Here is a 16,279-nt window from a genome sequence, read left to right on the forward strand (position 1 = left end):
CTGATGATGGTGGAGGAGAGGTAGAGAGAAGTCTCTGATGATGGTGGAGGAGAGCTAGAGAGAGGTCTCTGATGATGGGGAGGAGAGGTAGAGAGAGGTCTCTGATGATGGTGGAGGAGAGCTAGAGAGAAGTCTCTGATGGTGGAGGAGAGGTAGAGAGAGGTCTCTGATGGTGGAGGAGAGGTAGAGAGAGGTCTCTGATGGTGGAGGAGAGGTAGAGAGAGGTCTCTGATGATGGTGGAGGAGAGGTAGAGAGAGGTCTCTGATGATGGTGGAGGAGAGGTAGAGAGAGGTCTTTGATGATGGGGAGGAGAGGTAGAGAGAGGTCTCTGATGATGGTGGAGGAGAGGTAGAGAGAGGTCTCTGATGATGGTGGAGGAGAGGTAGAGAGAGGTCTCTGATGATGGTGGAGGAGAGGTAGAGAGAGGTCTTGATGATGGGGAGGAGAGGTAGAGAGAGGTCTCTGATGATGGTGGAGGAGAGGTAGAGAGAGGTCTCTGATGATGGTGGAGGAGAGGTAGAGAGAGGTCTCTGATGATGGTGGAGGAGAGGTAGAGAGAGGTCTCTGATGATGGTGGAGGAGAGGTAGAGAGAGGTCTCTGATGATGGTGGAGGAGAGGTAGAGAGAAGTCTCTGATGATGGTGGAGGAGAGGTAGAGAGAGGTCTTGATGATGGTGGAGGAGAGGTAGAGAGAAGTCTCTGATGATGGTGGAGGAGAGGTAGAGAGAGGTCTCTGATGATGGTGGAGGAGAGGTAGAGAGGGTCTCTGATGATGGTGGAGGAGAGGTAGAGAGAGGTCTCTGATGATGGTGGAGGAGAGGTAGAGAGAGGTCTCTGATGGTGGAGGAGAGGTAGAGAGAGGTCTCTGATGATGGTGGAGGAGAGCTAGAGAGAGGTCTCTGATGATGGTGGAGGAGAGGTAGAGAGAGGTCTCTGATGATGGTGGAGGAGAGGTAGAGAGAGGTCTCTGATGATGGTGGAGGAGAGGTAGAGAGAGGTCTCTGATGATGGTGGAGGAGAGGTAGAGAGAGGTCTCTGATGATGGGGAGGAGAGGTAGAGAGAGGTCTTTGATGATGATGGAGGAGAGGTAGAGAGAGGTCTCTGATGATGGAGGAGAGGTAGAGAGAGGTCTTTGATGATGATGGAGGAGAGGTAGAGAGAGGTCTCTGATGATGGGGAGGAGAGGTAGAGAGAGGTCTTTGATGATGATGGAGGAGAGGTAGAGAGAGGTCTCTGGTGATGGTGGAGGAGAGGTAGAGATGGAATTACTTGTCTGACTTGAACCTGGCTGAATTCAACAGTATCCTCTCCTCCTCTTCTCCTCTCCAATTATTTAATTTTTTAATCTCCTCTCCTCCTCTTCTCTTCTTTTCTTTTATCTTCTCCTCTTCCCTTCTCCTCTCCTTTCCTCTTCTCTTCTCCTCCACTCTTCTCTTCTCCTCTCCTCCTCTTCTCTTCTCATCTCCTCTTCTCTTCTCCTCCTCTCTCCTCTTCTCCTCCTCTCTTCTCCTCTCCTCCTCACTAATAAAAGTCAGCCAGTGTCGTAAGTCATTAGTCTGATTTATTTGATCAGATTGGTATTATTTCCTGGTCCAAACCCCATGACACTCTCCTCCAAGCCAGTGATTAAAGGCAGTAAATCAGGGGCAGGTCCTGCCTAGTGTTTACTCAGCGAGCCAGGCAGCTGCAAGCTGTTTGAGGCCGTTCTTTCTCCCTGTGTTTACCTCCGTTCCCATGACGACCCGCACCACCATCTCCCAAGCGCCTGGAACTTGGCCCCGGCTTGTTTTGGTTACATTTGAAAGTTTTGCGCTGCTGTGTCTACCAGAGTTAGCAGTAACTTCACCCAGCACATGAGAGAAGTACAGGAGTGACTGCAGCGCTGTTAGATCGGGGAAGGAGAGAGAGGGAGAGAGCAGGGAGAGAAAGAGGTAAGGAAGGAGAGGGTGAGAGAGAGAGCAGGAGAAAGGAGGGAGGGAGGAGGCTGTGCAGGCAGGCTTGCAGCGGGTGGGGGGAGGGAGGAGGCTGGTTGCAGGCAGGCTTGCAGCGGGTGGGGGGAGGGAGGAGGCTGGTTGCAGGCAGGCTTGCAGCGGGTGGGGGGAGGGAGGGAGAGAAGCCAAGAGCATTACATCATTACTGGAGCAGAGTCAGAAGGGAAGAATATGAGTCAGTGGGCTGTTCATCTCTCCTCCCTCCTCTCTCTCTCTCTCTCTCTCTCTCTCTCTCTCTCTCTCTCTCTCTCCTCTCCCTCTCTCTCTCTCTCTCTCTCTCTCTCTCTCTCTCTCTCTCTCTCTCTCTCCTCTCTCTCCTCCCTCTCTCTCTCTCTCTCCTCCCTCCTCTCTCTCTCTCTCTCTCTCTCTCTCCTCCTCTCTCTCTCTCTCTCTCTCTCTCTCTCTCTCTCTCTCTCTCTCTCTCTCTCTCTCTCTCTCTCTCTCTCTCTCTCCTCTCTCCCTCTCTCTCGTTCTCTCCCCCTCTCTCCCTCTCTCGCTCTCTCTCTCCCTCTCTCTCCCTCTCTCTCGTTCTCTCCCCCTCTCTCCCTCTCTCGCTCTCCCTCTGTCTCTCTCTCCCCCTCTCTCTCATTCTCCCTCTCTCTCTCCCTCTCTCTCCCTCTCTCTCATTCTCTCCCCCTCTCTCCCTCTCTCGCTCTCTCTCTCCCTCTCTCTCCCTCTCTCTCGTTCTCTCCCTCTCTCTCCCTCTCCCTCCCTCTGTCTCTCTCTCCCCCTCTCTCTCATTCTCCCTCTCTCTCTCTCTCTCTCATTTTCTCCCCCTCTCTCGCTCTCTCTCTCCCTCTCTCTCTTGTTCTCTCCCCCTCTCTCCCTCTCTCGCTCTCCCTCTGTCTCTCTCTCTCTCTCTCCCCCCTCTCTCTCTCTCTCTCTCTCTCTCTCTCTCTCTCTCTCTCTCTCTCTCTCTCTCTCTCACTCTCTCTCTCACTCTCCCACTCTCTCCCTCCCTCTCTCCATTCTCCTCCCTCCTCTTGGACAGCTGCCAAGCCTCTTATGTTCCACTCTCTAGTGCTTGAGTTGGAGATGGTACTCGGCCTACGACAGTATGGCTCAGTGTTTGTGTGTGTGTATGTGTGTGTGTGTGTGTGTGGGGGATTTGTAGCTTAGACCCAGTTATATATATTTATTTATTTAACCAGGTAGGCTAGTTGAGAACAAGTTCTCATTTGCAACTGCGACCTGGCCAAGATAAAGTATAGCAGTGTGAACAGACAACAACACAGAGTTACACATGGAATAAACAAAATATACAGTCAATAATACAGTAGAAAAGTATATATACAGTGCAAATGAGGTAAGATAAGGGAGTTAAGGCAATAAATAGGCCATGGTGGCGAAGTAATTACAATATAGCAATTAAACACTGGAGTGATAGATGTGCAGAAGATGAGTGTACAAGTAGATCCACTGGGGTGCAAAGGAGCAAAATAAATAAAATAGATAACAGTATGGGGATAAGGTAGTTGGATGTGCTATTTACAGATAGGCTATGTACAGGTGCAGTGATCTGTGAGCTGCTCTGACAGCTGGTGCTTAAAGCTAGTGAGGGAGTGGAGGGGTGGAGAAGAAGACAGAAGGAGAGGAGGAGAGAAGAGGTTGACAGGAGAGAAGAGGAGGAGAAGCGAGGAGGGGTGGAGGACAGAAGGAGAGGAGAGGAGGAAAGTAGAGGAAGATGGAGAAGAGGAGACAAGACGAGGAGAGGCACTCAGTAACGTGAGATAGAGTCTATTGTCAGGATTGACCACAGTGTACCTGCTGTCCCAAGGGGCCTGCTGCCTGCTGCCCACACTATTAGCAATCCCCACGGTGGAGACACAGCCTGCCGTTACACACACCAGATCTGCGTTTCCTGTCCCCTGTGCTTTAAAACACACATAGACATACACACCTTTTGGTGTTGTGGCTTGTGGCGCTGGGACTGTACAGTACATTTAAAGGGACGGGATATTGAGCCACGTTGGAACTTTGGCAAACCTGAACCCAGTGCTTCTTTAATGTTGCTTTGTGTTGGTGGCTATAAATGAGCATTTCTCAATGCAGTTTTGTCTTACCCAGAAGGCCTTGAAGAGACTTGAACAAACATGTTGATTTCATTAGAACTGCCATTATGGACATGAATCCCAGCCAGTTTGTCAAAGGGGCGAACCCAATCACACAGCTAGCACAGCACATGTTGAATGTGTGTCCTCTGTCAGCCTCATTGTACCTACATGCCTTTCCTCATGTGGAAGTGTTTACCTTCACATAGTCTCTCCTTCCCCCTGCCACATGTCACATGTGCTGCTGAATGGTTGTGATTGTGACGAATCACAATGTTGGACAGACATGACATATCGTCCCAACCGTAATTGTCCTCTGTGTGTGTGTGTGTGTGTGTGTGTGTGTGTGTGTGTGTGTGTGTGTGTGTGTGTGTGTGTGTGTGTGTGTGTGTGTGTGTGTGTGTGTGTGTGTGTGTGTGTGTGTGTGTGTGTGTGTGTGTGTGTGTGTGTGTGTGCAGTAATCTAAATGTCTGGAGCGTAAATGCACACATTTAGGTCTGGGAAAATACAGGTATTTGTTCAGGTGGGGGAACATTTTCTCAGCGACAGACCCATTTGTCCATCATTCTCCAGTGCTAACACTGACTCTATGCTATTACCTCAATCACAGCCGGGATGGAGTGGCCCATCCATTACATCCAGACGTTTAGCGTCACTCACCTAAACGTCTCTGGTCAGCAGGCATTGGCAAATGTCCATGGAAATAGACCTTTACCAAAGCATTGAGTAGCGGAATCACAATGAATACTGGTTGTTATGGTTATTAGGCCCAGAGGATGGATGGATGGTTCCTCAAAGTAGGTTAGGTTAGGTTAGACGTCTGTCTGTATGAGGAGACGGGTGTAGTAGGCTAGGCTAGCTAAGGTTAGCCTACTGTATGAGGAGATGGGTGTAGTAGGCTAGGCTAGCTAAGGTTAGCCTACTGTATGAGGAGACGGGTGTAGTGGGCTAGGCTAGCTAAGGTTAGCCTACTATATGAGGAGATGGGTGTAGTAGGCTAGGCTAACTAAGGTTAGCCTACTGTATGAGGAGACGGGTGTAGTGGGCTAGGCTAGCTAAGGTTAGCCTACTATATGAGGAGATGGGTGTAGTAGGCTAGGCTAACTAAGGTTAGCCTACTGTATGAGGAGACGGGTGTAGTAGGCTAGGCTAGCTAAGGTTAGCCTACTGTATGAGGAGATGGGTGTAGTAGGCTAGGCTAGCTAAGGTTAGCCTACTGTATGAGGAGATGGGTGTAGTAGGCTAGGCTAGCTAAGGTTAGCCTACTGTATGAGGAGATGGGTGTAGTAGGCTAGGCTAGCTAAGGTTAGCCTACTGTATGAGGAGATGGGTGTAGTAGGCTAGGCTAGCTAAGGTTAGCCTACTGTATGAGGAGATGGGTGTAGTAGGCTAGGCTAGCTAAGGTTAGCCTACTGTATGAGGAGATGGGTGTAGTAGGCTAGGCTAGCTAAGGTTAGCCTACTGTATGAGGAGATGGGTGTAGTAGGCTAGGCTAGCTAAGGTTAGCCTACTGTATGAGGAGATGGGTGTAGTAGGCTAGGCTAGCTAAGGTTAGCCTACTGTATGAGGAGATGGGTGTAGTAGGCTAGGCTAGCTAAGGTTAGCCTACTGTATGAGGAGACGGGTGTAGTAGGCTAGGCTAGCTAAGGTTAGCCTACTGTATGAGGAGATGGGTGTAGTAGGCTAGGCTAGCTAAGGTTAGCCTACTGTATGAGGAGATGGGTGTAGTAGGCTAGGCTAGCTAAGGTTAGCCTACTGTATGAGGAGACGGGTGTAGTAGGCTAGGCTAGCTAAGGTTAGCCTACTGTATGAGGAGATGGGTGTAGTAGGCTAAGCAAGTGGAGAGCAGGCAGCTGGGAGCCTGTGTTCTTACTAACAGGGATTTGGTGGCAGTTGTATAAATGATGTCACGCCACCAACCCCAGATAGAGTGGTCTGGATAGTTTGATCGTTCATTTGCTGCAGTCCAGAGCGAGCGGGCGAGTGGATGCGTCACAAATGGCTATGGGCCATGGTCAAAAGAAGTGCACTATACAGGGAATAGGGTGCCATTGGGGAAGTATCCAGTGAGTGAGTGAGTGAGTGGCTGAAACAAGCCTTGTTCTGCAGTGTAAGTATACAGCCTCTAGCCTCTAGCCTGGTCCTAATCCCTACATGTGATTTATTGATGTGGGTGCTACTGTGAATTGGCCTGTCAGCCAGTCCACACACTGTGTGGTTACATTACGGACAGAGACATTGCCATTGGAAGTTACACCGTGCAGGGACTGTTATGTTTCATTCTCCTCATTACCATGCAGGGACTGTCATGTTTCATTCTCCTCATTACCATGCAGGGACTGTTATGTTTCATTCTCCTCATTACCATGCAGGGACTGTTATGTTTCATTCTCCTCATTACCATGCAGGGACTGTTATGTTTCATTCTCCTCATTACCATGCAGGGACTGTCATGTTTCATTCTCCTCATTACCATGCAGGGACTGTTATGTTTCATTCTCCTCATTACCATGCAGGGACTGTCATGTTTCATTCTCCTCATTACCATGCAGGGACTGTTATGTTTCATTCTCCTCATTACCATGCAGGGACTGTTATGTTTCATTCTCCTCATTACCATGCAGGGACTGTCATGTTTCATTCTCCTCATTACCATGCAGGGACTGTTATGTTTCATTCTCCTCATTACCATGCAGGGACTGTTATGTTTCATTCTCCTCATTACCATGCAGGGACTGTCATGTTTCATTCTCCTCATTACCATGCAGGGACTGTCATGTTTCATTCTCCTCATTACCATGCAGGGACTGTCATGTTTCATTCTCCTCATTACCATGCAGGGACTGTCATGTTTCATTCTCCTCATTGCCATGCAGGGACTGTCATGTTTCATTCTCCTCATTACCATGCAGGGACTGTCATGTTTCATTCTCCTCATTACCATGCAGGGACTGTTATGTTTCATTCTCCTCATTACCATGCAGGGACTGTTATGTTTCATTCTCCTCATTACCATGCAGGGACTGTTATGTTTCATTCTCCTCATTACCATGCAGGGACTGTTATGTTTCATTCTCCTCATTACCATGCAGGGACTGTTATGTTTCATTCTCCTCATTACCATGCAGGGACTGTTATGTTTCATTCTCCTCATTACCATGCAGGGACTGTTATGTTTCATTCTCCTCATTACCATGCAGGGACTGTTATGTTTCATTCTCCTCATTACCATGCAGGGACTGTCATGTTTCATTCTCCTCATTACCATGCAGGGACTGTCATGTTTCATTCTCCTCATTACCATGCAGGGACTGTCATGTTTCATTCTCCTCATTACCATGCAGGGACTGTCATGTTTCATTTTCAGGGATGTTTCATTCTCCTCATTACCATGCAGGGACTTACCATGCAGGGACATGTTTCATTCTCCTCATTACCATGCAGGGACTGTTATGTTTCATTCTCCTCATTACCATGCAGGGACTGTTATGTTTCATTCTCCTCATTACCATGCAGGGACTGTTATGTTTCATTCTCCTCATTACCATGCAGGGACTGTTATGTTTCATTCTCCTCATTACCATGCAGGGACTGTTATGTTTCATTCTCCTCATTACCATGCAGGGACTGTTATGTTTCATTCTCCTCATTACCATGCAGGGACTGTCATGTTTCATTCTCCTCATTACCATGCAGGGACTGTTATGTTTCATTCTCCTCATTACCATGCAGGGACTGTCATGTTTCATTCTCCTCATTACCATGCAGGGACTGTCATGTTTCATTCTCCTCATTACCATGCAGGGACTGTTATGTTTCATTCTCCTCATTACCATGCAGGGACTGTCATGTTTCATTCTCCTCATTACCATGCAGGGACTGTTATGTTTCATTCTCCTCATTACCATGCAGGGACTGTTATGTTTCATTCTCCTCATTACCATGCAGGGACTGTTATGTTTCATTCTCCTCATTACCATGCAGGGACTGTTATGTTTCATTCTCCTCATTACCATGCAGGGACTGTTATGTTTCATTCTCCTCATTACCATGCAGGGACTGTTATGTTTCATTCTCATTCCTCATTACCATGCAGGGACTGTCATGTTTCATTCTCCTCATTACCATGCAGGGACTGTTATGTTTCATTCTCCTCATTACCATGCAGGGACTGTTATGTTTCATTCTCTCATTACCATGCAGGGACTGTTATGTTTCATTCTCCTCATTACCATGCAGGGACTGTTATGTTTCATTCTCCTCATTACCATGCAGGGACTGTTATGTTTCATTCTCCTCATTACCATGCAGGGACTGTTATGTTTCATTCTCCTCATTACCATGCAGGGACTGTTATGTTTCATTCTCCTCATTACCATGCAGGGACTGTTATGTTTCATTCTCCTCATTACCATGCAGGGACTGTTATGTTTCATTCTCCTCATTACCATGCAGGGACTGTTATGTTTCATTCTCCTCATTACCATGCAGGGACTGTTATGTTTCATTCTCCTCATTACCATGCAGGGACTGTTATGTTTCATTCTCCTCATTGCCATGTTTGGATGGTATTGGAGAAGACATCAACCAGGGTCTTTGTAAATGTTACATACAATTGATTATTACAACACTTTAATATGAAGATGTATGGTGCACCCTTGACTTTGTCCACATTTTGTTATGTTACATCATTATTCTAAAATGGATTAAATAGTTTTTTCCCTTCATCAATCTACACACAATACCCCATAATGACAAAGCAAAAACAGGTTTGTAATTTTTGATAAAATATTAAATAAAAATGCAGAAATATCACATTTACATAAGTATTCAGACCCTTTACTCAGTACATTGTTGAAGCAGATCCTCTCAATCTCTGTCAGGTTGGATGGGGAGCGTCGCTGCATAGCTATTTTCAGGTCTCTCCAGAGATGTTCGATCGGGTTCAAGTCTGGGCTCTGGCTGAGCCACTCAAGGACATTCAGAGACTTGTCTAGAAGCCACTCCTGCATTGTCTTGGCTGTGTGCTTAGGGTTGTTGTCCTGTTGGAAGGTGAACATTCTGGAGCAGGTTGTCATCCAGGGTCTCTCTGTACTTTTACTGAGGAGTGGCTTCTTTTATTTTTTATTTATTTAACCTTTATTTAACTAGACAAGTCAGTTAAGAACAAATTCTTATTTACAATGATGGCCAAACCGTCAAACCCTCCCCTAACCCGGACGATGCTGGGTCAGTTGTGCGCCGCCCTATAGGACTCCCAATCACGGCCGGTTGTGATACCCCCTGGAATCGAACCAGGATCTGTAGTGACGCCTCTAGCACTGAGATGCAGTGCCTTAGACCGCTGCGCCACTCGGTAGCCCGATCAGTGCTTTGGAGAGCAGAGAAGGCGAGAGGAGAGGAGGCAAGAGAAGAGGATAGGAGGTGAGAGGAGAGAATGGGATAGGAGGTAAGAGGAGAGGAGAGAAGGCGAGAGGAGAGGAGGGGAGAGGAAGCGATTGGAGAGGAGGCTAGAGGAGAGGAGGCGAGAGGAGAGGAGGCGAGATGAGAGGAGAGGAGAGAAGGGGATAGGAGGTAAGAGGAGAGAAGGCGAGAGGAGGAGGAGGAGAGGAGGCGTGTGGAGAGAAGGCTAGAGGAGAGGAGGCAGGAGGAGAGGAGGGGAGAGGAGAGGAGGCGAGTGGAGAGAAGGCTAGAGGAGAGGAGGTGAGAGGATAGAATAGGGGAGGAGGCGAGAGGAAAGGCGAGGAGAGGGGAGGGGAGAGGAAAGGAGAGGATAGGGGAGGGGAGAGGAAAGGAGAGAGGAGAGGAAAGGAAAGGAGAGGAGAGGAGAGGGGAGAAGAAAGGAGAGGAGAGAGGAGAGGAGGCGAGTGGAGAGAAGGCTAGAGGAAAGGAGAGGAGAGGAGGAGGGAGGAGAGGAGAGGAGAGGGAGAGAGGGAGGAGAGGAGAGGAGAGAGGAGAGGAGAGGAGAGGAGAGGAGAGGAGAGGAGAGGAGAGGGGAGGAAAGGAGAGGAGAGGAGGAGAGGAGAGGGAAGGGAAAGGAGAGGGAAGGAAAGGAAAGGGGAGAAAGGAGAGGAGAGGAGAGGAGAGGGAGAGGAGAGGAGAGGAGAGGGGAGGAGGGGAGGGGAGAGGAGAGGAGAGGAGAGGAGAGAGAGAGGAGAGGAGAGGAAAGGAAAGGAAAGGAAAGGAAAGGAGGAAGGAGGAGGAGAGAGGAGAGGAGGAGAGGAGAGGAGAGGAGAGGAAAGGAGAGGGGAGAGGAAGAGAGGGAGGAGAGGAGGAGAGAGGAAAGGGAGAGGAGAGAGAAAGGAGAGGAGAGGAGAGGAGGAGGAGAGGAGGAGGAGAGAGGAAGAGGAGAGGAAAGGAGGGGAGGGAGAGGGAAGGGAGGAGAGGAAAGGAGAGGAGAGGGAGGGGAGAGAGGAAAGGAGAGGGGAGAGGAGAGGAGAGGAAGGGGAGAGGAGAGGAGAGGAGAGGAGAGAGAGGAGGAGAGGAAGGAGGAGAGAGGAAAGAGGAGAGAGGAGGAGAAAGGAGAGAGAGAGGAGAGGAGAGGAGAGAGGAAAGGAGAGGAGAGGGGAGGAAAGGAGAGGAGAGGAGAGGAGAGGAAAGGAGAGAGGAGAGGAGAGAGGAAAGGAGAGGAGAGGAGAGAGGAAATGAGAGGGGAGAGGAGAGGAGAGGAGAGGAGAGAGGGGAGAGGAGAGGAAAGGAGAGGAGAGAGGAAAGGAGAGGGGAGAGGAGAGGAAAGGAGAGGGGAGGGGAGAGGAGAGGAAAGGAGAGGGGAGGGGAGAGGAGAGGAGAGGAGAAAGGAGAGAGGAGAGAGGAGAGGGGAGGCAAGAGGAAAGGAGAGGAGAGGGGAGGGGAGGGGAAGGGAGAGGAAAGGAGAGGAGAGGGGAGGGGAGAGTTACTGTACAGCATCCTTTACTGTCTGTCTTATTAGTAAAGCCTCAAGTGCAAACAACTATACACATAAAGAGGAGAGGAGAGGAGAGAGGAGAGGAAAGGAGAGGAGAGAGGAAAGGAGAGGAGAGGGGAGAGGAGAGGAAAGGAGAGGGGAGGGGAGAGGAGAGGAAAGGGGAGAGAGGAGAGGAGAGGAGAGGAGAGAGGAAAGGAGAGGAGAGGGGAGGGGAGAGTTACTGTACAGCATCCTTTACTGTCTGTCTTATTAGTAAAGCCTCAAGTGTAAACAACTATACACATAAAGACTACAGAGAGGATGTAGACTGACATGTCTCCAACTCTAAACAAGCTGGAACTGGGACACTGATTTAAAGACTGGATGGAAAACGCTGCCTGCAAGATGGATAGAAGCGTGTTCGTATGTTTGCTCCCCACCCCTCTATTAGTGTTCCTGCTACTCCCCATAACCTGAAGTGAAGTAACACGTCTGTTAGAACATAACATGTGTCTATTGCTGTTATGTGGTGATGTTCTTATGATAAAGATATGCACATGATTTATTATCTCTCTAAAGAACTTGGAACGTGTGTTCAGGGTGATGTTTAATACGCTTTCCCTGTCCTGTGTGTGTGTGTGTGTGTGTGTGTGTGTGCCTAGGCCTGTCCCTGGCTCCCTGTCATCACTACTGCACCTACGGAACAGACAGAGACAGCCACTGCCTGCCTCCATGGCTGGAACCCTGCCAGACCCCACCATGCAAGGCTCCTCTGTACTGATGCCTGTGAGTACACACACACACACACACACACACACACACACACACACACACACACACACACACACACACACACACACACACACACACACACACACACACACACACACACACACACACACACACACACACACACACACACACACACACACACACACACAGGGGTGTACTAACTAACGCGTTAGTAAACCTGCTACAATCACGCAGTAATGTTAGTGTTTAGTCCGTCAGCAGTTACACCCACGGGCCCCAGGGGCAATAAGTTACACCCACGGGCCCCGGGGGCAATAAGTTACACCCACAGGCCCCGGGGGCAATAAGTTACACCCACGGGCCCCAGGGGCAATAAGTTACACCCACGGGCCCCGGGGGCAATAAGTTACACCCACGGGCCCCAGGGGCAATAAGTTACACCCACGGGCCCCCACGGGCCCGGGGGCAATAAGTTACACCCACGGGCCCCGGGGGCAATAAGTTACACCCACAGGCCCCGGGGGCAATAAGTTACACCCACGGGCCCCAGGGGCAATAAGTTACACCCACGGGCCCCGGGGGCAATAAGTTACACCCACGGGCCCCAGGGGCAATAAGTTACACCCACGGGCCCCGGGGGCAATAAGTTACACCCACGGGCCCCGGGGCAATAAGTTAGTAAAACCTTGACTTGGAAGAGTTCCAGTGTTGTGTTGGAACGTCATAGCCAGCTAGCTAACTTAGCATCCCTCTGTTTGAGCAGGGTGTTTCAGTAGGCTAAACTAGCTAGCTGCATTTTCTAGATAAGTAAGTGAAACTGAAAGTGGAAATAAATGACTCTCTCTCTATATATATTTCTCTCTTGATTCTTCTTCATATTGGAATAAATTAATTTGTTCAAAACTGTTCAACTATTGTCTTTCACTCTCTGTAAGTCAACTATAAATTGAATGCACTGCAGCGCTAGCTACATTCTGCTAGCTACCTTCAATGAGCCTCCTAGGTTTTGTATTGAATTCAATGTACCCAGAGGAGGACGGAAGCGAGCTGTCCTCCAGCGACACCATGGTTCTACCCTACAGAGTGCTGTTGAGGCTACTGTAGACCTTCTTTACAAAATAGTGTGTTTTCATCAATTATTTGGTGACGTGAATATATTTAGTATAGTTTTATACTAAATAAAAATAAAACTTTTTAAATGTTTTACCATTTTTATTTTTATAAAATTCACTGAGGAGGATGGTCCTCCCCTTCCTCCTCTGAGGAGCCTCCACTGATGTACACACTGATTCACACACGCACACGCACGCGCACGCGCACGCACACACATGCGCGCACACACACACACGCGCATGCACGCACGCACGCACGCACGCACGCACACACACACGCTACCTACACACATCTTATCCCCTCTTTCAGTCTGTAATATCTGTGAGTTTTCCCACGTATTTCCCACCATATAAATGATTCATCACTATTTATCCAAATGACCATCTCCTGCAGTGTGGCTTTCAGACACTGGCTCTTCATCTCCCACTATATTCTAATCAAGCCAATGAGATTTGAGGTCGGTGCAGTAGTGGGAGACAGACAGGGAATGATAACAACTCTGAGAAAGCTCCCCGTATCATAATTCTAATGATACCATATATGTTCTCATGGTAACACAAGACAGGCTGTGTTTATGGTGTGGAAAAAACCTCCCATGTTTATTAAATTAGGAGCTAAGCCTTTCTGGAGGAAGATTGACTGGTCAGGAAAGGGGTGCAGGTTTGGGTGATATTTATACACAAAACACACTTAGAGCAATTAAGCCTGTGTGAAGGGGTTCTGGTGCTGGGCCTCTGTGGATGGGGAGAGGTGCATCAGGGGGTAGTGGGGGTCATCAGGGGGGTTGGGGGTTGTTGGCGGGGTTAGTGGGGGTCATCAGAGGGGTTGGGGGTTGTTGGGGGGGGTAGTGGGGTAGTGGGGACATCAGGGGTTGTGGGTTGTTAGTGTGGTAGTGGGGACATCAGGGGGTGTTTTTTTGGCGGGGAGGGTTAGTGGGGGTGTGTGTGTGAGTCCCCTTTAATCACCACTTTAACCATTAAACATCTGACCCTGTATCACACATCACCCACACACACATCACCCATACAAACAACCACACACATCACCCATACAAACAACCACACACACAAACAACCACACACAGCATGCAACTAGAGCTGACCAGAACACACACAAACAGGAAGCCAGCCCAGCAGTGAGGGAGTTAAAACAGGAAGCTACTACCAGGGTGTGTGTCTGTAAATAGCACTGTCTTTGTCAGACACACACACACACCACGTGTCTCCTTGATAAGTGTGTGTAGATGTGTGTGTGTGTGTGTGTGTGTGTGTGTGTGTGTGTGTGTGTGTGTGTGTGTGTGTGTGTGTGTGTGTGTGTGTGTGTGTGTGTGTGTGTGTGTGTGTGTGTGTGTGTGTGTGTGTGTGTGTGTGTGTGTGTGTGTGTGTGTGTGTGTGTGTGTGTGTGTGTATGTGTGTGTGTGTGTGTGTGTGTGTGGGTGTGTGTGTTGCCGTAGTGTGATATATTGTTGTGGTCCTCAGATGGAGAGGCAGATGTCTATGTGTTCCAGTATGATGGGTTTGCAGGGCCCCAACCATCCCAGCTCCTGTTCCTCCCCTCACGGACCCTCCATGCACTCTGAGGCCAAACTGGTGAGTCTCAAACCTCACCAACACACACATACACACACTAAATACACCTGAATAATAAAAACACACACATGCAGATGCACGCACACACACACCCTTCCACACACAGATACATGCTCAATGTTTTACACCGTTCTCTTTTCCACTTGGCCATGCCAACAAAATGCTGCGCTTGCTTTAAACTCTCTGTGCAGATTTCATCATTTTGTGTGTGTGTGTGTGCACGTGTGTGTGTGGAATCAAAGCTGCTAGGTCTGAACCTGTAGGAGCAGAGCAGCGCTGGGCTGGAGTCTCAGAGAGCCTGAATAAAAGGCCCTTTATGTGGCTGCGGCTGGGCTGCCCACCGCACTGCACCGACTGGCTGACTGATGTATATCTTAATGTACAGAACATGTTGTGGAATTGTGCAACTTGTTAGCACTAGTTTAACACAGCGGGATGGAAATGGAATGACCTCATCCCTCACAAAGCAGGCAGTTAGAGAGAGGAGGGGGAGTGAGAGAAGGCTGAGAGAGAGGGAGGACTGTGAGGGATAGAGAGAGGGAGAAATGGAGAGGGGGTAGAGGGAAAAGAGAGGGAGGAGAGGAGGGAAGATAGGAGATGACAGAAGAAAGGAGAGAGCAGCAGAGAGCAGCAGAGAGAGAGAGCGGCAGAGAGAGGCAGAGAGAGAGAGCGAGAGGCAGAGAGAGAGAGTGGCAGAGAGAGAGCAGCAGAGAGAGAGAGCAGCAGAGAGAGAGTGGCAGAGAGAGGCAGAGAGAGAGCGAGAGGCAGAGAGAGAGAGAGAGGAGAGAGAGAGAGAGAGAGAGAGCAGCAGAGAGCAGCAGAGAGAGGCAGAGAGAGGCAGAAGGAGGTGGTCTAAGGCAAGTGGCTGGTCAGAATAAAGTGCTGTTTGCTCTCCTGACTTGTTTAATGGCCCACTGATTACTGAGTTTGGTGAGATTGAGAGGAGGGGTAGAAAGAGAGGGAAGAGAGAAGGAAAGACAGAGAGAAGTAGCGATGGGAGGGAGAGAGAGAGAGAGAGAGAGAGAGAGAGAGAGAGAGAGAGAGAGAGAGAGAGAGAGAGAGAGACAGTGAGAGGTCATTAGCAGTGATTGCTCTGATAGACGAGAGAGAGAGAGAGAAAGAGGGAGAGAGAAAGAGGGAGAGGGAGAGAGAGAGAAAGAGGGAGAGAGAGAGAAAGAGGGAGAGAGAGAGAAAGAGGGAGAGAGAGGGAAAGAGTGAGAGGGAGGGAGAGAGAAAGAGGGAGAGAGGGGGGAGAGAGAGGGTGCATTCTCAGGGCACTTTACTTGTCCTTCTTCCTCCTCCTCTCTCTCTAGATTGATCGTCTTTTTAGTCTTTTGGATCTCTCCTGCTGTTCCTATGGTAACACGCTGGAGTAAGACAATATTAGTGTTTTAGTCTTATCTCTGCCTTGGCCTCCATCCAGACACACAGATCTTTTCCTTTTATTTTCCCCTCTCGCCTATCGTTGTAATTGAATTGTAAATGCCAAGGCCACTAATAAACACAAGCAGACAGTCCTCAGAAAACGACCCAGGCTTCATTACTGGACCAACCTACAGGCTGCTTGACCAGTCAGATATTCATTCATTCTCTATTCATGACCAGATGGTTGGAGATTTGGGCCCTGACATTTTGAATGGCCCGGATATCTTGAAAGGTCCTGATGGAATCCCATGATTGTGGACAGAGAGTGAGAGGCTAATCGGCTTATCAGGCTCAGATCTCCAGCGTGGTTTTCATAAGGAACTGACGGACGGAGTGGGGAAGGGATGGGGAAGCGGGAGGAACAGGGGTTTCAGGGGATCTCTGGTGTCTGTAATATCCGCACCCGGGCCAAGTCGATAAATACGGCCGTGCTATCGGGTGTCTGCAGCGTGATCAGGTCCATATGTCCCCT

At 49.2% G+C, this 16,279-nt stretch overlaps 1 protein-coding gene across 3 annotated transcripts in view; it reads left to right on the plus strand.

Moving 5' to 3' along the window:
• Positions 1 to 16,279, plus strand: part of LOC127918933 (cyclic AMP-responsive element-binding protein 5-like) — a 96,015-nt gene that overhangs the window by 53,231 nt on the left and 26,505 nt on the right. For all 3 annotated transcript variants that reach the window (XM_052502207.1, XM_052502205.1, XM_052502206.1), the window contains exons 6-7: positions 11,590 to 11,713; positions 14,272 to 14,382. In XM_052502207.1, coding sequence (XP_052358167.1) covers positions 11,590 to 11,713; positions 14,272 to 14,382 — 235 coding nt within the window. The remainder of the gene's footprint in view (positions 1 to 11,589; positions 11,714 to 14,271; positions 14,383 to 16,279) is intronic.

Source organism: Oncorhynchus keta, unplaced genomic scaffold (genome assembly GCF_023373465.1).
Source record: "Oncorhynchus keta strain PuntledgeMale-10-30-2019 unplaced genomic scaffold, Oket_V2 Un_contig_15275_pilon_pilon, whole genome shotgun sequence".
NCBI lineage: Eukaryota > Metazoa > Chordata > Actinopteri > Salmoniformes > Salmonidae > Oncorhynchus > Oncorhynchus keta.